Genomic DNA, 26570 nt, shown 5'->3' with positions numbered 1-26570 from the left:
AAAGTGTAATAATTCATGCTAAATATAAAGAAAATATCCTTGAGATTTAAGAAAGTTTCTCACTTTGACAGAGCAACAGACCGGACGCAAAACCAAAGTGATCCAACTAGATTTCACAGGAGGACCTGAAATCTACCCAAAGGTTGAGCAGGAGCTGAAGGCCCTGGACATTGGCATCCTTGGTAGTACCCTCAAGTGTCTGTAATTTGGCTGGTCTTGTCCTATAATCTTTCTATTCAGTGTTGTGGCCAGTAACTCAAACTTTTGGCAAAAATGTCTTCTCCCCCTTAGAGCAAAAGGGGGGTTGCCCAATGATCATACAAAGGGAGCGGAGAGGAAACAAACCCCAGGACTCTACGGCTTTGGTAGCAAAACCCAAAAGTTTGATTTTAGGTCGTCCTCTCTTCTTCCATATGTGTCGTCTTCTCTCCTCCCACCACTTTCCTACTTGTCCTTGTGTTCCCATCTTGCTACAAGACATGAAGTAATGTTCTGGATCTTCTATTGCAGTCAATAACGTTGGGATGATTTACAATCCAAGCCCCACCACGTTTCTTGGTGTTCCAGACGTCAACACGGTGAGTGTGATGTTGAATGGACAATCTTTCTGCACAAACCTTGGGGGCAGTACTTCTTTGACAGCCTGAGGACATCCAGAACTTCTGGACCAGTTGTCGAGTGCATAGTCTAGAAGTCACTGTTGTAGATACGTTTCTCTCCTTTCCTGCTTCCGTTGCTTCACTTCTCTTTCCACCTTAGGTAATGTCTCTCACCACTTACTTACACCATGGACCTCATCATCTCATCTGGCCAGAGCTCTGTTCACGATCTCCCTGGAGGCCATATTTTCTTCTAATACGCCTTTAGGCTTGCAAAGTTGACTGCTTATCCCCTAGCTTGATTTCCTGGACTTTCCAATGGTCCCGTTTTTGGTGGGATTGACCTGCACCATAGGATAAAATGGTTTCTTTCTGATCAAGCCCACTGAATTGTTAGAAACAAAAACGTAAAACTTTACCTCTTCTTCTAACAGACTCTGACATCCATTATGAACTGTAATTTGACGTCGGTTGTTCAGGTAAGTACCAATATCACTAACAGCAATGTTATGCCCTTCACCTTTATTTTGCTGTTGAAAGGTTACCTGAATCATTACCTGAACAATGTTTTAATTTTGAAATTCCAGATGACCAGGATTGTGCTTCCAAAAATGGTCCAGAGGTAGGTATCCAAGGAAGTAAACCTTTAAATGCTACATCAGATTGTGACTGCAAGATGGTTGGGTGTAGTTAGTGGTGTTATGGGTGATAGTTGGGTGTGTAAATGGTGAACTGTTGTATGTACTTGGTGTATTGGGTGGTGGTTGGGTGTGTAGTTCTTGTGTTGGGTGATGTGGGTTAAGTTGGTGTGATGTGTTTGGAGATGGTTGGATATGTAGTTGGTTGTGTGAGGGGTGAATGTTGGGTGTGTAGTTGGCCGCATGCTCGGTGTGTAGTCGGCCGTGAGATCAGTATGTAGTTGGTGGTGTAAGGGGTGACAGTTGGATGTGAAGTTGGTAGTATGACGGGTGATGGTTGGTTGTGAAATTGGTGTTGTGTTGGATAATGGTTTGGGTGTGTAGTTGGAGTTTTTCTGTGTGTAGTTGGTGGTGTGATGAATGATTGTTGGGTGTGTAATTGTTGTGTTGGGAGATAATTGGGTGTATAGTTGGTTGTGTGATGGGTGTGTAGTTTGCAGTGTGATCGGTGTGAAGGGTTGTGGTGGGGTATATAGTTGGTCTGTTGGGTGATGGTTGGGTGTGTAGTTAATGGTGTGATGGATAATGGTTGAGTGTGTAGTTGTTATGTTGGGTGATGGTTGGGTGTGTAGTTGGTGGTGTGATGGATAGTGGTTGAGTGTGTAGTTGTTATGTTGGGTGATGGTTGGGTGTGTAGTTGGTGGTGTGATGGATAGTGGTTGAGTGTGTAGTTGTTATGTTGGGTGATGGTTGGGTGTGTAGTTGGTGGTGTGATGGATAATGGTTGGGTGTGTAGTTGGTGGTGTGATGGATAATGGTTGGGTGTGTAGTTGGTGGTGTGATGGATAATGGTTGGGTGTGTAGTTGGTGGTGTGATGGATAATGGTTGGGTGTGTAGTTGGTGGTGTGATGGATAATGGTTGGGTGTGTAGTTGGTGGTGTGATGGATAATGGTTGGGTGTGTAGTTGGTGGTGTGATGGGTAATGGTTGGGTTTGTAGTTGGTGGTGTGATGGATAATGGTTGGGTGTGTAGTTGTTATGTTGGGTAATGGTTGGGTGTGTAGTTGGTGGTGTGATGGATAATGGTTGGGTTTGTAGTTGGTGGTGTGATGGATAATGGTTGGGTGTGTAGTTGGTGGTGTGATGGGTAATGGTTGGGTTTGTAGTTGGTGGTGTGATGGATAATGGTTGGGTGTGTAGTTGGTGGTGTGATGGATAATGGTTGGGTGTGTAGTTGTTATGTTGGGTAATGGTTGGGTGTGTAGTTGGTGGTGTGATGGATAATGGTTGGGTTTGTAGTTGGTGGTGTGATGGATAATGGTTGGGTGTGTAGTTGGTGGTGTGATGGGTAATGGTTGGGTTTGTAGTTGGTGGTGTGATGGATAATGGTTGGGTGTGTAGTTGGTGGTGTGATGGATAATGGTTGGGTGTGTAGTTGTTATGTTGGGTAATGGTTGGGTGTGTAGTTGGTGGTGTGATGGATAATGGTTGGGTTTGTAGTTGGTGGTGTGATGGATAGTGGTTGGGTGTGTAGTTGGTGGTGTGATGGATAATGGTTGGGTTTGTAGTTGGTGGTGTGATGGATAATGGTTGGGTGTGTAGTTGGTGGTGTGATGGGTAATGGTTGGGTTTGTAGTTGGTGGTGTGATGGATAATGGTTGGGTGTGTAGTTGGTGGTGTGATGGATAATGGTTGGGTGTGTAGTTGTTATGTTGGGTAATGGTTGGGTGTGTAGTTGGTGGTGTGATGGATAATGGTTGGGTTTGTAGTTGGTGGTGTGATGGATAATGGTTGGGTGTGTAGTTGGTGGTGTGATGGGTAATGGTTGGGTTTGTAGTTGGTGGTGTGATGGATAATGGTTGGGTGTGTAGTTGGTGGTGTGATGGATAATGGTTGGGTGTGTAGTTGTTATGTTGGGTAATGGTTGGGTGTGTAGTTGGTGGTGTGATGGATAATGGTTGGGTTTGTAGTTGGTGGTGTGATGGATAATGGTTGGGTGTGTAGTTGTTATGTTGGGTGATGGTTGGGTGTGTAGTTGGTGGTGTGATGGATAATGGTTGGGTGTGTAGTTGGTGGTGTGATGGATAATGGTTGGGTGTGTAGTTGGTGGTGTGATGGATAATGGTTGGGTGTGTAGTTGGTGGTGTGATGGATAATGGTTGGGTGTGTAGTTGGTGGTGTGATGGATAGTGGTTGGGTGTGTAGTTGGTGGTGTGATGGATAGAAAATGCCACTTTTTTGCCATTTTTAAAAATATAATTTCTATAAAAAGTGATCAAAAGCCCATACAGTCCCCAAAAATGAAAGCATTAAAAAACGTTATCAAAAGTCGCAAAAAATGACACCCCCCACAGCTCCGTGCACTGAAGTATGAAAAAGTTATTAGTGCCAGAACACGGCAAAATGAAGAATTTTTTTTTTCCGTACAGAAGGTTTTAATTTTATTAAATGTATGAAAACATTCTAAAACCTATACAAATTTGGTATCCACGTGATCGTACCGAACCAAAGAATAAAATAGACATGTGATTTGTGGCGCTCAGTGAAAGCTGTAAAATCCAAGCCCACAAGAAAACGGCGCAAATGCGTTTTTTCAGCATTTTCACTGCTTTCTGAATTTTTTTCCCGCTTCCCAGTACACGGCACGGAATAATAAATACCGTCACTGTGAAGTGCAATTTGTTACACAGAAAACAAGCCCCAACACAGCTCAGAACATGGAAAAATAGGTGGGGAGTGAAAAATGAAAATGCAAAAACGAAAAAGGGCCACGTCCCTAAGGGGTTAATGGCATCACATGTCACATTACATCCTCTGTGTAACACACAACCCCTCTTACAAACTCTACGACATGTCCACTTTAGAACACATCACCCCTCTTCTTGTACCACAACATGTCCTCTGTATAACGTATCGCCCCTCCTTGTACAGGCAGATTTACTCTCCAAAAAACACCAAGCCTACAAATACGCAGCTCCGAGTGGTGACGGCGCAAAGGGGGAAAATATCCTTTGTAGGGTCGTAGCCGTAGACCTTTGGCCTTTAGCTGTTAATTTACTGAGAGAATCTGGAGAAATTTCTCCCCATGCTTCCAGAAGCCCCTCCCACAAGATGGACACATTTTGCGCACCATACAGTCAAGCTGCTTCACAACAGGTCAATGGGGGTGAGATTTGGTGACTGGGTGGCCCCTTCATTACAGATAGATACCGGCTGCCGCTTCTTCCCTAAATAGTTCCTGCAGATTTGGAGCTTTGGGTCATTATCCTGTTGTAGGATGAAATTGGCTCCAATTTGCCCCATGGAATGGTCTTCATTCCTAAGAACAAGAACAGACTATCGAGTTTCACATGAAAGTTTTTTTTTCTGGCCATTGTTAGAGTTTCATAGAAAAAACAAATACGATGCTCTAGATTCTCAACCAGCTCAAAGGAAGGTCAGTTCTATAGCTTCTCTAATCAGCCAAACTGTTTTCAGCTATGCTAGCAATACCACAGATGTGCCCTGACATCTGTGGTATTCGGTGTGTATTGGTGTGTATATGCTGTGTGTGTGTATATAGTGTATGTAGTTGTTTGTAAGTGGGTGTCGATTGGGTGTTTGGTTGCGTAGGTGGTGGGATGGTGGTTGGGTATTTGGTGGGGTGTTGGTTGGATGTGTAGTTGGTGGTAAGTTGGGTAGTGGGTGGGTATGTGGTGTGTAGTTGGTAGTGTGGTGGGTGGGTATGTGGTGGGGTGTTGGTTGGGTGTGTAGTTGGTGTGTTGTGTTTGTAGTTGGGTATGGAGTGTGATAGTGTTGGTTGGCTGTGTAGTTTGTGGTGTGTTGGGTGGTGGTTAGGTATTGTGTTGGTGCTGGTGTGTTGGGTGGTAGTTGGATGTAGTTGGGGTGGTGGGTAATTGGGTTTGTAGTTGGGTATGTGGTGGGGTGTTGGTTAGGTGTGTAGTTGGTAGTGTGTTGGGTGGTGGTTGGGTATGTAGTGGGGTGTTGGTTGGCTGTGTAGTTGTTGGTGTTAGGTATTATGTTGGTGCTGGTGTGTTGGGTGGTGGTTGGGTGTAGTTGGTGGGGTGTTGGGTGGTGATTAGGTATTGTGTTGGTGCTGATGTGTTGGGTGATAGTTGGGGTGGGGGGTAATTGGGTGTGTTGGTTTTGTAGTTTGGTTAGGTGTGTAGTGGGGTGTTGGTTGGCTGTGTAGTTGGGGTGGTGGGTAATTGGGTTTGTAGTTGGGTATGTGGTGGGGTGTTGGTTAGGTGTGTAGTTGGTAGTGTGTTGGGTGGTGGTTAGGTATTGTGTTGGTGCTGGTGTGTTGGGTGGTGGTTGGGTGTAGTTTGTGGTGTGTTGGGTGGTGGTTAGGTATTGTGTTGGTGCTGATGTGTTGGGTGGTGGTTGGGTGTAGTTTGTGGTGTGTTGGGTGGTGGTTGGGTGGTGGTTGGGTGTAGTTTGTGGTGTGTTGGGTGGTGGTTAGGTATTGTGTTGGTGCTGATGTGTTGGGTGGTAGTTGGATGTAGTTGGGGTGGTGGGTAATTGGGTTTGTAGTTGGGTATGTGGTGGGGTGTTGGTTAGGTGTGTAGTTGGTAGTGTGTTGGGTGGTGGTTGGGTATGTGGTGGGGTGTTGGTTGGCTGTGTAGTTGTTGGTGTTAGGTATTATGTTGGTGCTGGTGTGTTGGGTGGTGGTTGGGTGTAGTTGGTGGGGTGTTGGGTGGTGGTTAGGTATTGTGTTGGTGCTGATGTGTTGGGTGATAGTTGGGGTGGGGGGTAATTGGGTGTGTTGGTTTTGTAGTTTGGTTAGGTGTGTAGTGGGGTGTTGGTTGGCTGTGTAGTTGGGGTGGTGGGTAATTGGGTATGTGGTGGGGTGTTGGTTAGGTGTGTAGTTGGTAGTGTGTTGGGTGGTGGTTAGGTATTGTGTTGGTGCTGGTGTGTTGGGTGGTGGTTGGGTGTAGTTTGTGGTGTGTTGGGTGGTGGTTAGGTATTGTGTTGGTGCTGATGTGTTGGGTGGTGGTTGGGTGTAGTTTGTGGTGTGTTGGGTGGTGGTTGGGTGTAGTTTGTGGTGTGTTGGGTGGTGGTTAGGTATTGTGTTGGTGCTGATGTGTTGGGTGGTAGTTGGGTGTAGTTGGGGTGGTGGGTAATTGGGGTGGTGGGTAATTGGGTGTGTTGGGTTTGTATTTGGGTTTGTGGTGGGGTGTTGGTTGGCTGTGTAGTTTTTGGTGTTAGGTATTATGTTGGTGCTGGTGTGTTGGGTGGTGGTTGGGTGTAGTTGGTGGGGTGGTGGGTAATTGTGTGTAGCAGGTGGTGATTGTTGTATACCTGACGCCCTTCATCTCCTGTGACGCAGGAAGAAAGGTCTGATCATCAATTTGTCGTCGGAGGTCGGCAGCCGCCCCTACCCCCTGATGACGGTATACAGCGCCACTAAGGTAGCGTCATAGATCCTCCATGGATACAGCTCCAAGGGAAAGACACTGCAGATATGTCTGGTGGAGGCTCCCTTTAAGTTTCCACATTTCATGAAATGGAGAAGACTGTTGCTTAGAGGCGGAGCTGTGACTACTGGCTACTCACTTACCTCCTCCTCCTCTCATGTGTTTCCTTCCAGGCGTTCGTGGATTATTTCTCCCGCGCTCTGAACATAGAATATAAATCCAAGGGGATCACAGTGCAGGTAACATCCAACCCCCGGGATACCAGGCTTAGATACATGGCTCAACAGGCAGTATCCCACATACCAGGCTTAGATACACAGCTCAGCAGACTGTATCATACATACCAGGCTTAGACACACAGCTCAGCAGACTGTATCATACATACCAGGCTTATATACACGGCTCAGCAGACAGTATCATACATACCAGGCTTAGATACACGGCTCAGCAGACAGTATCATACATACCAGGCTTATATACACAGCTCAGCAGACAGTATCATACATACCAGGCTTATATACACAGCTCAGCAGACAGTATCATACATACCAGGCTTAGATACATGGCTCAGCAGACTGTATCATACATACCAGGCTTATATACACGGCTCAGCAGACTGTATCATACATACCAGGCTTAGATACACGGCTCAGCAGACAGTATCATACATACCAGGCTTAGATGCACGGCTCAGCAGACAGTATCACACATACCAGGCTTAGATACACGGCTCAGCAGACAGTATCATACATACCAGGCTTAGATACACGGCTCAGCAGACAGTATCATACATACCAGGCTTAGATACACGGCTCAGCAGACAGTATCATACATACCAGGCTTAGATACACGGCTCAGCAGACAGTATCATACATACCAGGCTTAGATACACGGCTCAGCAGACAGTATCACACATACCAGGCTTAGATACACGGCTCAGCAGACAGTATCACACATACCAGGCTTAGATACACGGCTCAGCAGACAGTATCACACATACCAGGCTTATATACACGGCTCAGCAGACAGTATCACACATACCAGGCTTAGATACACGGCTCAGCAGACAGTATCACACATACCAGGCTTATATACACGGCTCAGCAGACAGTATCATACATACCAGGCTTAGATGCACGGCTCAGCAGACAGTATCACACATACCAGGCTTATATACACGGCTCAGCAGACAGTATCATACATACCAGGCTTAGATACACGGCTCAGCAGACAGTATCACACATACCAGGCTTAGATACACGGCTCAGCAGACAGTATCATACATACCAGGCTTAGATACACGGCTCAGCAGACAGTATCACACATACCAGGCTTATATACACGGCTCAGCAGACAGTATCACACATACCAGGCTTAGATACACGGCTCAGCAGACAGTATCACACATACCAGGCTTAGATACACGGCTCAGCAGACAGTATCATACATACCAGGCTTAGATGCACGGCTCAGCAGACAGTATCACACATACCAGGCTTATATACACGGCTCAGCAGACTGTATCATACATACCAGGCTTATATACACGGCTCAGCAGACTGTATCATACATACCAGGCTTAGATACACGGCTCAGCAGACAGTATCATACATACCAGGCTTAGATACACGGCTCAGCAGACAGTATCATACATACCAGGCTTAGATACACGGCTCAGCAGACAGTATCATACTTACCAGGCTTATATACACGGCTCAGCAGACAGTATCATACTTACCAGGCTTATATACACGGCTCAGCAGACAGTATCACACATACCAGGCTTAGATACACGGCTCAGCAGACAGTATCATACATACCAGGCTTAGATACACGGCTCAGCAGACAGTATCATACATACCAGGCTTAGATGCACGGCTCAGCAGACAGTATCACACATACCAGGCTTATATACACGGCTCAGCAGACTGTATCATACATACCAGGCTTAGATACATGGCTCAGCGGGCAGTATCATACATACCAGGCTTAGATACACGGCTCAGCAGACTGTATCATACATACCAGGCTTAGATACACGGCTCAGCAGACAGTATCACACATACCAGGCTTATATACACGGCTCAGCAGACAGTATCACACATACCAGGCTTAGATACATGGCTCAGCGGGCAGTATCATACATACCAGGCTTAGATACACGGCTCAGCAGACTGTATCATACATACCAGGCTTAGATACACGGCTCAGCAGACAGTATCATACATACCAGGCTTAGATGCACGGCTCAGCAGACAGTATCACACATACCAGGCTTATATACACGGCTCAGCAGACTGTATCATACATACCAGGCTTAGATACATGGCTCAGCGGGCAGTATCATACATACCAGGCTTAGATACACGGCTCAGCAGACTGTATCATACATACCAGGCTTAGATACATGGCTCAGCGGGCAGTATCATACATACCAGGCTTAGATGCACGGCTCAGCAGACAGTATCACACATACCAGGCTTATATACACGGCTCAGCAGACTGTATCATACATACCAGGCTTAGATACACGGCTCAGCAGACAGTATCATACATACCAGGCTTAGATACACGGCTCAGCAGACTGTATCATACATACCAGGCTTAGATACACGGCTCAGCAGACAGTATCATACATACCAGGCTTAGATACACGGCTCAGCAGACAGTATCATACATACCAGGCTTAGATGCACGGCTCAGCAGACAGTATCATACATACCAGGCTTATATACACGGCTCAGCAGACTGTATCACACATACCAGGCTTAGATGCACGGCTCAGCAGACAGTATCACACATACCAGGCTTATATACACGGCTCAGCAGACAGTATCACACATACCAGGCTTAGATGCACGGCTCAGCAGACAGTATCACACATACCAGGCTTAGATGCACGGCTCAGCAGACAGTATCACACATACCAGGCTTAGATGCACGGCTCAGCAGACAGTATCACACATACCAGGCTTAGATACACGGCTCAGCAGACAGTATCATACATACCAGGCTTAGATACACGGCTCAGCAGACAGTATCATACATACCAGGCTTAGATACACGGCTCAGCAGACAGTATCATACATACCAGGCTTAGATACACGGCTCAGCAGACAGTATCATACATACCAGGCTTAGATACACGGCTCAGCAGACAGTATCACACATACCAGGCTTAGATACACGGCTCAGCAGACAGTATCACACATACCAGGCTTAGATACACGGCTCAGCAGACAGTATCACACATACCAGGCTTATATACACGGCTCAGCAGACAGTATCACACATACCAGGCTTAGATACACGGCTCAGCAGACAGTATCACACATACCAGGCTTATATACACGGCTCAGCAGACAGTATCATACATACCAGGCTTAGATGCACGGCTCAGCAGACAGTATCACACATACCAGGCTTATATACACGGCTCAGCAGACAGTATCATACATACCAGGCTTAGATGCACGGCTCAGCAGACAGTATCACACATACCAGGCTTATATACACGGCTCAGCAGACAGTATCACACATACCAGGCTTAGATGCACAGCTCAGCAGACAGTATCACACATACCAGGCTTATATACACGGCTCAGCAGACAGTATCACACATACCAGGCTTAGATACACGGCTCAGCAGACAGTATCATACATACCAGGCTTATATACACGGCTCAGCAGACAGTATCATACATACCAGGCTTAGATGCACGGCTCAGCAGACAGTATCACACATACCAGGCTTAGATGCACGGCTCAGCAGACAGTATCATACATACCAGGCTTAGATACACAGCTCAGCAGACAGTATCATACATACCAGGCTTAGATGCACGGCTCAGCAGACAGTATCACACATACCAGGCTTAGATGCACGGCTCAGCAGACAGTATCACACATACCAGGCTTATATACACGGCTCAGCAGACAGTATCACACATACCAGGCTTAGAGGCACGGCTCAGCAGACAGTATCATACATACCAGGCTTATATACACGGCTCAGCAGACAGTATCATACATACCAGGCTTATATACACGGCTCAGCAGACAGTATCACACATACCAGGCTTAGATGCACGGCTCAGCAGACAGTATCACACATACCAGGCTTAGAGGCACGGCTCAGCAGACAGTATCACACATACCAGGCTTAGAGGCACGGCTCAGCAGACAGTATCATACATACCAGGCTTAGATACACGGCTCAGCAGACAGTATCACACATACCAGGCTTAGATACACGGCTCAGCAGACAGTATCACACATACCAGGCTTAGATACACGGCTCAGCAGACAGTATCACACATACCAGGCTTAGATACACGGCTCAGCAGACAGTATCACACATACCAGGCTTATATACACGGCTCAGCAGACAGTATCACACATACCAGGCTTATATACACGGCTCAGCAGACAGTATCACACATACCAGGCTTATATACACAGCTCAGCAGACAGTATCACACATACCAGGCTTAGATACACGGCTCAGCAGACAGTATCACACATACCAGGCTTAGATGCACGGCTCAGCAGACAGTATCACACATACCAGGCTTAGAGGCACGGCTCAGCAGACAGTATCATACATACCAGGCTTAGATACACAGCTCGGCAGGCAGTATCACACAAAGAAGGCTTAGATACAAAGCTCAGCAGACAGTATCACACATAGCAGGCTTAGATACAAAGCTCAGCAGACAGTATCACACATAGCAGGCTTAGATACACAGCTCAGCAGACAGTATCACACATAGCAGGCTTAGATATACGGCTCAGTAGGCAGTATCACACCTATCAGGCTTAGATACAGCATATCACGCTCCCTCCTGTATCCGCAGTCTGTGATGCCGCTGATGGTTTCTACTAACATGACGCAGAACGTGCAGGATAATCTTCTGGTAAAGTCGCCCCAGGATTTTGCCCGGGACGCTCTGAACACTGTGGGGTACACTCACCGCACCAATGGCTGCCTCTCACACTCCGTACAGGTAAGTGCTGTGCATGCAGCTCTGGAGGTGACTGGAGCACATTACATCAGGCATGACCTGCATACATACCGCCATCTAGTGCTCACATCTGTCACTGTCTCCTCTCCGCAGAGTTACTTTCTGCGCCTCATTATGTCTGATGAACTTCTGGGGTCCAGACCGATGACATGGATCGCTAAGGAGGTCAACAAATCTCTGGCGAAGACTGTAAGACAGAAGCAGCAGTGACCAGGAGAGAGGAGATATAATACTGCCTGCCCGTCCCCAGATAATAGCGCTGTATGATGGGGAGGAAATAAATGGTTGTTTTATATTAATGTTGTCCGGTTTAGACATAGAGGGGACAGGAGGCATGTGGTCAGGGACATGTTGTGTGACAGATGGGTAGCCAGCCAGCCGACATCCTGGCTGTAATAAATCTGCCTGACAGACAGGGGTATGACATTAGCTTCAAGCTGATGTCTAATCTGGACCGGTTCTGGGCTCAACAACCCCGGTACAGAGATACTGAGGGATGGAGTAAGTTTAGTTTCATTCCCATCTCCAAGCCAGATACAGCGATTGTCACCATCCTGTTCTGGAACGAGTCTGTCCCCCCTCAGGACATCATCATATGGCTCAGGAGACATTGCACCCTCATGTCAGACATGACCAAGACCAGGGATGAGGATGGAATCTGGACCGGGGGGTGGAGGGTCCTGGTTAAATTACATCAGAACCAGAACCACCTATCACCTCCCCAACTCCTTCTTTATCGGTAGAGAGAAGGGTGTGTGCTTCAATGTCGGTCAGCCCAGATTATGCTTTAGGTGTGGGAGATCCGGTCATGTGGCGAGTAACTGCACCACAGTGAAGTGCACCCTGTGCGGGGACCTCGGCCATGTGAGCGCCAACTGCAAGACCATAAGGTGCTACCTTTGTGGTCAGATCGGTCACCCCCATAGGGACTGCCCTGAGTCAGTTTGGGATATGGAAACTTGTAGTCAGCAAGACAACTCTGACGTATGATGTTGGGGATGGTCTTTCTACTCCTGACGGCAGACTTCCATCTTACTGTGATCACCAGTAATGTGAATAGTATTAGGGCTAGAAGGACCAGACATGTTGTGTACGAAAACATCTAAAATATCTCAATGCCGATGTATATTTCTTACAGGAGACCCGTTTAAACACCTTGGGTCTCATGCGAGAGGCGGAGAGAGATTGGCAGTCTGGTCCTTCCTTTTGGTCGCTGGCTGTGGAGCCTTATGCCGGAGTCTCCATCTTGTTTAACACCCATGATGTCACCATCCACAGACTCACCGAGGTATCGATGGGACGGTGCCTGCTGCTAGAGGTCACCATCAGAGGCAGAAGACTCCGGCTCATTAACATCTATGGCCCACAGACAGTGACCGAAAGGACTCAGCTTTTTAATGATGTGAAGCCTTATCTATTCACGTCTATTCCAGTCATCATGGCCGGGGACTTTAATGCCACCACTACCACCAGGGACAGGAACAGTAGGCCCCTGACCAGGGACTGTAAGGTCCTAAATAATATAATTCAGCAGGCTGGCCTGTCTGATGTTTTTGTACAGCGTGGTAGGAGTCCTAAGTTCACCTACACCTGTGCAGGGCGTTACAGTAGGATTGATCTCGCTCTGGTGAGTCCTACTGAAACCATCAGTGAGAGAACGGAAAGAGGCTGGTAGAACACTATGGAGACTGAATTCTAGTCTACTAGAAGATAACTCGATCCAGGAATACATTTACTCTTTCTTCCAGAATTAAATAAACAGAGTGTATTTTTATGACAACATGGCCGACTGGTGGGAGGACATCAATTAAGAAAGGGAGAAGTAAGTACAGCCAGTATCTGAGACTGCGTAAGGAATTGGAGTCACTCTATTCGGCAGGTGGGGATGACCAACAAAGGATTGACCGGCTGAAATCTGAGATGAGAAGGTTCCAGTACAGTAGGTACACCTCCCTGGTAGTTGAAAGAGATAATGGAATACAGGGAGCTCCTGATCCTTTTGAGAATTGCCGGCAGTGTGTAGAGAAGAAACTGATCGCAGGTCTCACTGACTCCCAGGGTGTCTTACAAGAGTCTCGGGAGGGAATCCTGGGAGTGGTGAGATCTTACTATACTGACTTATTTCAGAAGAAAGCTTTGGATAAGGAAAAAGTGACCCAATACTTGTAGACAACTCCAGGCCCTGATACTAGAGAGTTGGACTTTTCTTCTTTAACATCAGAAATAACGGTGGAGGAGATAAAAGAGGCCATTTATAGGTTAAATCTGAAGAAGGCACCAGGTCCTGATGGTAATACCGCTAAATTTTATAAGAAGTTCAGAGATCTCTTAGCTCGAATCCTTGTGAATGTGTATAGAAATTGCCTAGAAAATCACCTGATGCCTCCATCCATGAGGGTCTCATCGCTAATTCTGCTGTCCAAAGGGAAAGAGCCTAGTGACATCAAGAACTGGAGGCCGATCGCCCTCTTGAATGTCAACAGGAAGATTCTGGCAAAACTTCTATTCTCTAGATTAGTCTGTTTGTCCCCGGCACAGTTGGCAGGCTCTCAGTACGGCACGGTAAGAGGGCGGAACATTTCTGGAGCAGTCATCTCGATAAGAGAGATGTTTGAGAGATGTAAAGCTCTGAGGTGTGGGAGATATGTTGTAGGTCTGGACCAGGCTAAAGCCTTTGAGAGTTTGATCATGATTATCTATGGGCAACTTTGTCAAAGTACGGTATTCCGGGACAATTTATAGGTTGGCTGAGAACTTTGTATAGAGAGGCTGAGAGCTTTCCACTGCTGTATGTGTTTGCTATAGATTTGTTTCTGAGATCACTGCAGCGGTGTGAATTTCAGGGGGTGCCGGTCCCCCATTGCTTGCCCCTGGATGTTGTTGCCTACGCGGATGATGTGACTGTGGTGATATCTGAGCCTCGTGAGGTGGAGATGTTGTCTGCAGCCATCAGAAGTTACTCAGAGGCCTCCGGGTCTCTGGTCAACCTGGAGAAGAGTCAAGCTTTCTGGACATTGGATGCCGCTCCTGGCTTTGATTTGCCACAATTCGCCAAGGCCTCCACCCATATTAAAATCCTTGGGGTTAAATTTGAGAGGAAAGATAATGCCAAACTAAATTGGGAAAGAAAGATGCAAACTGGAAATGTAAAGGTTCAGCGATGGAAGAACTGGAGGCTGACCTATAGAGAAAGGGTTACTCTGCTGAAGACTTACCTGTGCCGTCTTCCTGAATGCCTCATTTTTCTCCGCTAGGCTCTTTAGCCTGTTTTTCCAAATTTTATGGGGGAACAAGTTGAACCTGGTTAAGAGGGATCACCTACCTACAGAGGAGAGAGGGTGGGCTGGATATGTTAAATCCAAGGGTTTTCTTTGACTCCATGTTTCTGAAAGTTAATTTTGGTTGCCTGGACTCAAATAATGGTCTCCTGTGGGTAAGTAGTGTCAGGGACTGGATATTGCCCTTTGCAGAGTCTTGGGTGCAAGGCGGCAGTCTCAAGAGGGGCCGATGGACTCCTGGCTTCCTCCCCCAGTATCTGGAGTTTGGTCTCAGGTGTTTGAAAAAGTGGAGGCTGGACAAGACATTTTTAGAGAGTAAGACCAGAAAACACCATCTTTTTGGCCAATGAAAGAGCCAAAATGGATATTAGAAGCGCCACCCACTGGGATTAAACTCTACAAACGATCTGGCACAGGTTTATTAAACTCATTTATATTTGTATCTCTCTTCTTTTGCTGTTCTGTCTCTTTCACTTTCCCCTTTGTCCATTGTTGTCCTATCACCAACCACCTTAGTCACGTGACCGGGAGGAGGTCTTTTTGAATGAGCTTCTCTCGCTAAAAAAGTTGGCTTCTTCTCCATGTTTGTATAAGGACCATGTACTGTGGGTCCGAAACACATCACCATAGTCTATGCGTGTCCACATTTTTATGTGTTTTTTCTTTAGCTATTTTTAATGCATTTTTTCAATAAACGGATAAATAACTTTTTACCAAGCCAGTGCTGAAGGATTTTCTAGTGTTTCCTCACATCTACTATAATCCTGCCTCCCAGAGTGAGGTTGTGTGTGGTTAGAGCTCCTGAGACCTCCTGATGTCTGGAGCTAGACCAGGGCAGGGCCACCCTGGGTGAGGAGGCTCCTCAGAGCAAGGCCCAGGCTTCAAGGCCTAATCTGGTAAGCAACACCTAGACAGCTAAAGCAAGGGATGAAAAGCCTAAAGTTTCTCCAATAATTGTAAAGAACGTTTTGTGGAAAAAGAAGCAGCAAAAAGTAAAAGATGGATGAAACTACCTACCAGTAAAGAATCTTGTGCAAGCAAATGTTAATTGTTTGACAGTCCAAAGGCAAGAAACATCCAGAGTTAGCAGCAGCCTCCATTGAAGATCACAAATGGACAATCCACCTCCACCCCGGGCAGGCAGAGAAGGACATCAGAGGAGAGATGGACCATCCGGGAGAACCTGCAGCAGCGTGTGGTGCTACCTGGTCTGGGGGCCTTCAGGCGGTGAAGGAGATGAAAAGCAGCCGTGAAGGAGGACCCAAAGGTGCTACGAATGTTTTATCTGCAAGACATCCAGGACTTAATCACCCATCAAGAGATTGTGACACCAAGAATTACAGGACTTTGTGCCAAAGTCACAGAGTCCAGTACTAGGAAAAAGCTGTGGTAGTGTGCGAGCAGGATCCAGTCCAGTAATCGAGCCTGAATGACTCCCCAGCAGCAAACTGCAGCCCCCAGAGCCATCACCGGAGCTCCAGCCCCCAGAGCCATCACCGGAGCTCCAGCCCCCAGAGCCATCACCGGAGCTCCAGCCCCCAGAGCCATCACCGGAGCTCCAGCCCCCAGAGCCATCACCGGAGCTCCAGCCCCCAGAGCCATCACCGGAGCTCCAGCCCCCAGAGCCATCACCGGAGCTCCAGCCCCCAGAGCCATCACCGGAGCTCCAGCCTCCAGAGCCATCACCGGAGCTCCAGCCCCCAGAGCCATCACCGGAGCTCCAGCCCCCAGAGCCATCACCGGAGCTCCAGCTGCTGCTCACATCCCAGGACTGGTCAGGAAGATGGAGACGCTGAAAAAAATAAAAATGAGTCTGCGAAAACAAACTGATTGCATATAAACTAAAGGCAGAAAACCCAGAGAAGCAGCTCCTGCAGGACAACAAGCCGGACTCACTGGCCAAACAACTGGCTGACATTGTGCAAAAGATGGAGTCCAGTACTGAGAAAATGGTCGGAGAGACCAACAGGAACCAGCAGAGGAGACCTCAACATCCAGATCCTGTAATCCCATGGAAAGTCCATACTACAGCCAGATACACTGCCATTTGTGGAGGGAGAAGTCTACAAAAAAAAGTCAACAGGAAAGTCCTGCAGCAGCACCTCATGAGGTACCAAAAGTCCCAGCAGAACCTCGTGAGGTACTACACTTCCCAGCAGTAAGTAGGCCTGATGACTGCAGTGAAGTGGTGGAGCAGGCATCACAAGTCCCCGGTGGCATTACACTGCAGGAGGACTGAACCCACACGTGAAGGGTATCACAGTAGCACCTCAGGGTGTACCTACACAGGACTGTGATGTGTAGGGTGTATCTGGGCAGGACATTGAGGACTTTGCTGTACAGGGGGTCAGTGCTGATGTGTCTGACATTGTTGATGTTTCTGTGTGTGATAATGTCCCAGTTGAGGAGTCATCTCGTGTACAGTCTACGGCAGCCGGTGACACAGAGAGCCCCGATGCTGATGTTGTGGAGGGTGACGGACACTCTACAGCTGAGGAGTTCCCCCTCTAGTCACACCATAGGCAGCTTCATCGGCAGAGAGAAGGGCGTGTGCTTTTATGCTAGTCAACCCAAGCTATGCTTTAGGTGTGGGAGATCCGGTCATATGGACGCTCCGTCGAGTAACTGCACCGTAGTGAAGTGCACCCTGTGTGGGGACCTCGCCCATGTAAGCGCCAACTGCCAGACCATAAGATGCAACCTTTGTGATCATATGAGTAATCCCCATAGGGACTGTCCTGAATCCTGGCACAACATCTGTAGGGACCTCCCTGATGAGGATCTGATGGAAAGGAGCAGATGTCCCAGATCAGTTTACACAGTGCCAGAAACCCCATACATGAGTGGTGCTGCCCCGGACCACCCAGAGACAGGTAACACTGAGGGGGACATGGTGGTGGAGCAGCCAATGGCGGTCTCTTCCCCTGCTGCCTGGGAAAATAACATTATCGTTAAATAGAGGAATAAAGATAAGAGCACTGCGGGGACCAATGTCGAAAAACCCACCAAGATTAGAGTGGACAGAGTCCTCCTGTGGGAGGACCTGAGCTCATCCCTGCCGGGCCTCTACAGAGGGGGTGTTAACACTTACACAATTTGTCACTCATCATCAAGGAGCTCCCCGTCCTGCGCCAGGAAGGAAACCTAAAACCAATAAAGGTGAGGTGCGGCTATCACATCCATAATCTGTGACAATTACATATAACTCATTCCCGCAGGTGAAACAAACCTGTAATAATGTTTTATCCTGGATAGCACCTCCCACATGGGTGGTGATAGGGTTAAATGGTGGGGGAGTGACCCATGTTAGGTTCTGACCGGTGAGAGGACAAGTAGAGCTGCACTCGTGTAGTAGGATCCAGTCCAGAGACAACACTCAGGACCTGCAGAGAGGATCTCATGGAGGAGACACGATACGACCAGCGGCTCCACCTGCTGGGACTCCTGGCTCTATCATATCTGCTCCTCAAACAGCTATGGATCCTACTGGTGGGGATCAAGAACCATGTACTCTCCCGATGGTGGAGGACTAACCTCAGGAAGTATGGAGGATGGGCAGGTAAGAGGGTACAACATGACTGCTGGGGGGTCATAAACTGCACCCTACAACCTGCATAAACCCACAGGACAGATCCAGTACATACACTACTACACCGTGACCTGTATATACACACACAGCCCAGATCCAGTACATACACTACTACACCGTGACCTGTATATACACACACAGCCCAGATCCAGTACATACACTACTACACCGTGACCTGTATATACACACACAGCCCAGATCCAGTACATACACTACTACACCGTGACCTGTATATACATACACAGCCCAGACCCACTACATGCACTACTACACCGTGACCTGTATATACACACACAGCCCAGATCCACTACATACACTACTACACCGTGACCTGTATATACACACAGCCCAGATCCAGTACATACACTACTACACCGTGACCTGTATATACACACACAGCCCAGATCCAGTACATACACTACTACACCGTGACCTGTATATACACACAGCCCAGATCCAGTACATACACTACTACACCGTGACCTGTATATACACACACAGCCCAGATCCACTACATACACTACTACACCGTGACCTGTATATACACACACAGGCCAGATCCAGTACATACACTACTACACCGTGACCTGTATATACACACACAGCCCAGATCCACTACTACACCGTGACCTGTATATACACACAGCCCAGATCCAGTACATACACTACTACACCGTGACCTGTATATACACACAGCCCAGATCCAGTACATACACTACTACACCGTTACCTGTATATAGACACACAGCCCAGATACACTACATACACTACTACACCGTAACCTGTATATACACACACAGCCCAGATCCAGTACATACACTACTACACCGTTACCTGTATATAGACACACAGCCCAGATACACTACATACACTACTACACCGTGACCTGTATATACACACACAGCCCAGATCCACTACATACACTACTACACCGTAACCTGTATATACACACACAGCCCAGATCCAGTACATACACTACTACACCGTGACCTGTATATACACACACAGCCCAGATCCAGTACATACACTACTACACCGTGACCTGTATATACACACACAGCCCAGATCCAGTACATACACTACTACACCGTGACCTGTATATACACACACAGCCCAGATCCAGTACATACACAACTACACCGTGACCTGTATATACACACAGCCCAGATCCAGTACATACACTACTACACCGTGACCTGTATATACACACACAGCCCAGATCCAGTACATACACTACTACACCGTGACCTGTATATACACACACAGCCCAGATCCACTACATACACTACTACACCGTGACCTGTATATACACACAGCCCAGATCCACTACATACACTACTACACCGTGACCTATATATACACACACAGCCCAGATCCAGTACATACACTACTACACCGTGACCTGTATATACACACACAGCCCAGATCCAGTACATACACTACTACACCGTGACCTGTATACACACAGCCCAGATCCAGTACATACACTACTACACCGTGACCTGTATATACACACACAGCCCAGACCCACTACATGCACTACTACACCGTGACCTGTATATACACACACAGCCCAGATCCACTACATACACTACTACACCGTGACCTGTATATACACACAGCCCAGATCCACTACATACACTACTACACCGTGACCTGTATATACACACACAGCCCAGATCCAGTACATACACTACTACACCGTGACCTGTATATACACACACAGCCCAGATCCACTACATACACTACTACACCGTGACCTGTATATACACACACAGGCCAGATCCAGTACATACACTACTACACCGTGACCTGTATATACACACACAGCCCAGATCCACTACTACACCGTGACCTGTATATACACACAGCCCAGATCCACTACATACACTACTACACCGTGACCTGTATATACACACAGCCCAGATCCACTACATACACTACTACACCGTGACCTATATATACACACACAGCCCAGATCCAGTACATACACTACTACACCGTGACCTGTATATACACACACAGCCCAGATCCAGTACATACACTACTACACCGTGACCTGTATACACACAGCCCAGATCCAGTACATACACTACTACACCGTGACCTGTATATACACACACAGCCCAGACCCACTACATGCACTACTACACCGTGACCTGTATATACACACACAGCCCAGATCCACTACATACACTACTACACCGTGACCTGTATATACACACAGCCCAGATCCACTACATACACTACTACACCGTGACCTGTATATACACACACAGCCCAGATCCAGTACATACACTACTACACCGTGACCTGTATATACACACACAGCCCAGATCCACTACATACACTACTACACCGTGACCTGTATATACACACACAGGCCAGATCCAGTACATACACTACTACACCGTGACCTGTATATACACACACAGCCCAGATCCACTACTACACCGTGACCTGTATATACACACAGCCCAGATCCAGTACATACACTACTACACCGTGACCTGTATATACACACAGCCCAGATCCAGTACATACACTACTACACCGTGACCTGTATATACACACACAGCCCAGATCCACTACATACACTACTACACCGTAACCTGTATATACACACAGCCCAGATCCAGTACATACACTACTACACCGTGACCTGTATATACACACACAGCCCAGATCCACTACATACACTACTACACCGTGTCCTGTATATACACACAGCCCAGATCCACTACATACACTACTACACCATGACCTGTATATACACACAGCCCAGATCCACTACATACACTACTACACCGTGACCTGTATATACACACAGCCCAGATCCAGTACATACACTACTACACCGTGACCTGTATATATACACACAGCCCAGATCCAGTACATACACTACTACACCGTGACCTGTATATACACACACAGCCCAGATCCACTACATACACTACTACACCGTGACCTGTATATACACACAGCCCAGATCCAGTACATACACTACTACACCGTGACCTGTATATACACACACAGCCCAGGTCCAGTACATACACTACTACACCGTGACCTGTATATACACACACAGCCCAGATCCACTACATACACTACTACACCGTGACCTGTATACACACACACAGCCCAGATCCACTACATACACTACTACACCGTGACCTGTATATACACACACAGCCCAGATCCACTACATACACTACTACACCGTGACCTGTATATACACACACAGCCCAGATCCAGTATATACACTACTACACCGTGACCTGTATATACACACACACCTTTTTAGAAAGTCCACACACAGTTTAGCAAATGAGTAACTGATCAGATGTTTCCCATGATGGGCCCCGTCTCACGTGTCACTTCACCTCTATTCACCAGTATCACAATAGAGAGATGCAATTTAATATCTCCAGGGGTTCTGGTTTTTCCACAAGGTATTTGTGAACCTTCACAATGGGGTAACCTGAGATCGGGGAGCTCTAAAGCTGTAAAATCAGTGGTCATGTTATGGATCTAATCTGAGTAGTGAATGAGAACTTCCAAACGTGGTCTTTCCTAAATCAGAGAACCAAAAACATCTCCTGCAGGTCTAAGGTGTTCATATTCAGGTGGACTGATGGGATTATAATAATCTTTAAGGTATCAAAAACATGAACCCTGAGAATATTCCAAGTATCTAAAGTCTGATCTCTTCTCCTCAGTGGTGACTGGAGCCACAGATGGCATCGGGAAGGCCTACGCATTGGAGGTCAGTAGATCTTGGTCTGAAGTCCATGAGTCCATCCCCTTCACCCGTCTCACACTTCTCAGTCTTCTTTGTAGTTGGCCAAGAGGGGCTTTGATGTCGTCCTTATTAGTCGCAATGAAGAGAAGCTACAAAAAGTTGCCCAAGAAATAGGTGAGGAGTAAGAAGTTCTCAGCCATGATTACAGGTGTCCACAATGTACGAATGTTCTGTATGTAGACTTCTACGTAGATGGAGAATGAAGACCTAATCTTCATGTAATCTTCTGGTATTCCTAGAAAAACAGAGCCGACAAAAAACGAAGATCATCCAAGTGGACTTCACAGGAGGATCGGAGATTTATCCAAAAGTGGAGAAAGTCTTAAAGGACCTGGATATCGGCATTCTAGGTGAGACAGGAGATTCCACTTACAAATACATTAATGTTCCCTCAGGGGTCCACACCAGACATAAGACCATAGATATTCTCCACCTCTGATTCTTCCATCTTCAGAACTTTGTCCTGCCCCTCTCAGGAAGGATTTAGAAGTTTCTATGTGTGGTACAACTGTTGAAGTTTGTTCTTTCTTATTATAGGTTCACCCACACACATGAGACTGGAGAAGAACCTGAGTGAAGTTGGCCCCCCCACCTTGTTCAAATCAAACAAAATTGGTGTCAAACGTCTGTGCTGGTTTGTGCAGAAATTTTTGTTTGTGCCGCTATCGTTTTTAAGATATTAATGGAAGTTTACAGAGGTCATCAGAGGTCAACCAGCCCCCCAACATAGCCCAAATCAAACAAAACTGGTGCCGAACAATTCTGCTACATTTGTGCTGGTTTGTGCTGCTCAAATTTGTGTTTGTGCTGCTTTTGTTTTGAATATGTGAACAAAAAATGAAAGGTCAAAAGTTCAACCAGCCCCCCCCACATTAACCGAATCAAACAAAACTGGCCTCAAACGTTAGTGCTACGTTTGTGCTGGCCCCCTGGTGATCAAACCAGGGAAGTGTCACTAGGTTTGTTTTTTAGCAGTTCATCCTAAACACCTTAACCTATGTAAACACCTGAACATACCTTAAAAATGATAGCAGTACAAACAAAAATTTTTGCTGCACAAATGTAGCACTAACGTTTGAGACCAGCTTTGTTTGATTCGGTTAATGTGGTGGGGATGGTTGAACTTTTGACCTTTCATTTTTTGTTCATATATTCAAAACAAAAGCAGCACAAACAAAAATGTGAGCAGCACAAACGTAGTAGAATTGTTAGGCACCAGTTTTGTTTGATTTGGGCAATGTGGGGGGGCTGGTTGACCTCTGGTGACCTCTGGAAACTTTCATTAATATCTTAAAAATGATAGCGGCACAAACGAAAATTTCTGCTGCACAAAGCGGCCCAAACGTAGCACAAACGTTTGACACCAATTTTGTTTGATTTGAACAAGGTGGGGGGGCCAACTTCACTCAGGTCGGAGAAGAACCAGGTCTTCTGTGAAGTCCAGGTAATATTGTTTCTAGATTTATGCCGAGGACCTGAGACTTCTCCAGAGTAGATTGACTTAAGCCAATGAAGGACTGAAAATCATGAAATGTTTAATGTATCTACATAACAGGCATTGCAGCTCAGCTCTCAGGTTTTTGGAGGAAACGAGCTTCACAAGGAAGTGGTTCTGTTTCTTCTTTGATGAGTGTTTTCTCTTACGACAGTGAATAATGTTGGAATGAGTTACACCAATGACCTAGCAAGATTTCTGGAGGTTCCCAACATTAAAAAGGTGAGATCTGTGTTATATGGGGGCTCTCAAAAAATATAACAGCCCCCCCCGCGCTAAAAAAAAAAAAATAAAAAATACCCATCTGTGCAGTCTAAGAGTAGTTTGTACTATGTGCAGTTTGCCTGTGTAGCGTGCAGGGGACGCCAGATTAATGAAAAAGTCTTATTATGCCCGTTATATGTTCCCCCTTTTAATGGGGCCCCCATCTCTGCTCCCCTTCTTATTGTTCCCCCCTTTGTGCCCCCCTCTCTTATTGTCCCACCATCTCTGATCCCCATTTTATGACCCCTTTTTTGTTGCATAAAAACAATGGGGCTCATTTACTTACCCGGTCCAGTCGCGATCCCTCGGCACGTTGTCTGATGAGGATTGGGGTCTGCCGGGATTCACTAAGGTCGTGCGCCCGATATCCAGCAGGTGTTGCTGCTGCGCTCAGGTCCGCCGGAGTTCACCTTCTTCTTCCCGGTGCATGTAAGTGCATGTATTGCGACACAAACCCGATTTCTGATGCGTGAAAGCCGGAAATCGACGGAAAACCGACGGAAAATGTGTACTCGCCTTTTCCTGTTCCCTGCTGCTGTCCTGCCTCCTCTTCCACCCAACTGTACTGCAGCAGCACCCGGCAGGCGCTTTGTGATGACATCACTGCTGTGTACAGATACGGCAGAGACCCGGGGGTGATGCAGATGGAGCCAATGGTTTTCTAGTATCACAATAGCAATTTGTCCAACTCCAACATTTATAGAGGTGATGTTCCGGACCAGACCTCCCACCGGGCGGGACAGAGCTCTATGTGTAGGACTGTCCCCCTGGATCCGGGACGGTTGGGAGGTGTGGCTTCTCTGCCTGCAATACAAGGGCCAGGAAACACAATCTAGTGCATTCTTGTAGACCCCAATATCTGACATAAGGGAAAGCCTAATAACTGCAGCACACTAGATATGAAGGAACGGTCCCAGCTCCGCAGAAAAAAATATCAGCTTAGATTATTGATACATATTATAAAAACAGACAGATGGATGTCGCCACCCGACGCATTTCGGGTGCAAAAAGAATATTAAATGGCCTTAATCATAGTGTCTGCTCAATCATATATACACACACTTGACACGGAGTCAAGTCAGTCACTAAAGTGGGGCTGAAACTCAGAAGCCCCGGCCACAGGTTACACAGTTACAAATAAGATAATATATTACAAAGTATGAAAAATGTAATACCACAAGAGTCATCATTAGATCCCAGCACCATCAAGGTAAAACTTTAGTCATTGCTAGAGAAACATGTGGTGGATATGTGGGGACACTCTCTGACACCGGCAGAAGGACTTTTAGGGTTAACCCTAATTGCACCCACTTCCAGAAATAACTTATATTTTATTTCCATTTCCAGAAAATAGATGACATCCTAAACTGCAATATCCTATCCATGGTGCAAGTAAGTAATCAAACTAGAAAAAGAGTCTGCCCTCCCCCTGCAGGGTAATAAAGATAGGAGGAGGAGCAATAAGTCTGCAGGGTCTGATTAAGACCACCCTGGGTCCTGGGTGATATGAATATTACAGACCCTACAAGTCTGGAATCACTCCCTCCATCTGGAACTAGAATCTGCTTTTTGGGGGATGGAGGATGTGTTCCTACTGCCTGTTTCAATCTGCGGTTTCAGGACTTTTAGAGGACCTTCAAAGGTCCTGAAATGGCTCTTCTTGTGCACATGTGTTTTGAGAGCTGGAACAGATGTATGAGGATTTCATGGGTGAAAGTCCTGCTCAATATAAAATTTAGTGAGTGATTCTGTGTATTATAATCCACTTCTGCTGCAGGGTGATACAGACAGAAGGAGGAGCTATGAATCTGCCCCTCCCCCTGCAGGGTAATACAGACAGAAGGAGGAGCTATGAATCTGCCCCTCCTCCTGCAGGGTGAGACAGACAGAAGGAGGAGCTATGAATCTGCCCCTCCCCCTGCAGGGTGATACATACAGTAGGAGGGGCTATGAATCTGCCCCTCCCCCTGCAGGGTGATACATACAGTAGGAGGGGCTATGAATCTGCCCCTCCCCCTGCAGGATGATACAGACAGAAGGACAAGCTATGAGTCTGCCCCTCAAAATACAGGGTGATGTAGACAGAAGGAGAAGCTATGACACTGCTCCTCCACTTGAAGGGTGATGTAGACAGAAGGAGGAGCTATGACTCTGCTCCTCCCCCTTAAGGGTGCTGTAGACAGGAGGAGAAGCTATGACACTGCTCCTCCCCCTGAAGGGTGATGTAGACAGAAGGAGGAGCTATGACTCTGCTCCTCCTCCGGCAGTGTGATGTAGACAGAAGGAGGAGCTATGACTCTGCTCCTCCTCCGGCAGTGTGATGTAGACAGAAGGAGGAGCTATGATTCTGCCCCTCCTCCAGCAGGGTGATGTAGAGTGTTGTTCTGACATGTGATCCCAATCTTGTATTTTTCAGATGACCAGGATTGTTCTCCCTAAAATGTTACAGAGGTAAGGGGGATG

General features: G+C 46.9%; 1 protein-coding gene across 2 annotated transcripts in view; it reads left to right on the top strand.

Moving 5' to 3' along the window:
* LOC140128332 (very-long-chain 3-oxoacyl-CoA reductase-B-like) overlaps window positions 1–26570 on the top strand; it is a 44667-nt gene that overhangs the window by 5865 nt on the left and 12232 nt on the right. The window contains exons 4-13 of one of the 2 annotated variants that reach the window (XR_011855135.1): window positions 72–182; window positions 511–578; window positions 1034–1078; window positions 1187–1221; window positions 6568–6649; window positions 6829–6894; window positions 11512–11661; window positions 11773–18116; window positions 22266–22312; window positions 22387–22462. Coding sequence is in view for 1 of the 2 variants with exons in the window: in XM_072149959.1 (XP_072006060.1) it covers window positions 18357–18516; window positions 22266–22312; window positions 22387–22462; window positions 22588–22698; window positions 23998–24065; window positions 25455–25499; window positions 26524–26558 (542 nt within the window). In the remaining variant the exon portion in view is untranslated. Of the gene's footprint in view, window positions 1–71; window positions 183–510; window positions 579–1033; window positions 1079–1186; window positions 1222–6567; window positions 6650–6828; window positions 6895–11511; window positions 11662–11772; window positions 18117–18235; window positions 18517–22265; window positions 22313–22386; window positions 22463–22587; window positions 22699–23997; window positions 24066–25454; window positions 25500–26523; window positions 26559–26570 lie in introns of those variants that run through there. The other variant, XM_072149959.1, reaches the window with a different exon arrangement.

This window comes from Engystomops pustulosus, chromosome 4, assembly GCF_040894005.1.
Source record: "Engystomops pustulosus chromosome 4, aEngPut4.maternal, whole genome shotgun sequence".
Lineage (NCBI taxonomy): Eukaryota > Metazoa > Chordata > Amphibia > Anura > Leptodactylidae > Engystomops > Engystomops pustulosus.
This window is presented reverse-complemented; position numbering and strand designations above follow the sequence as displayed.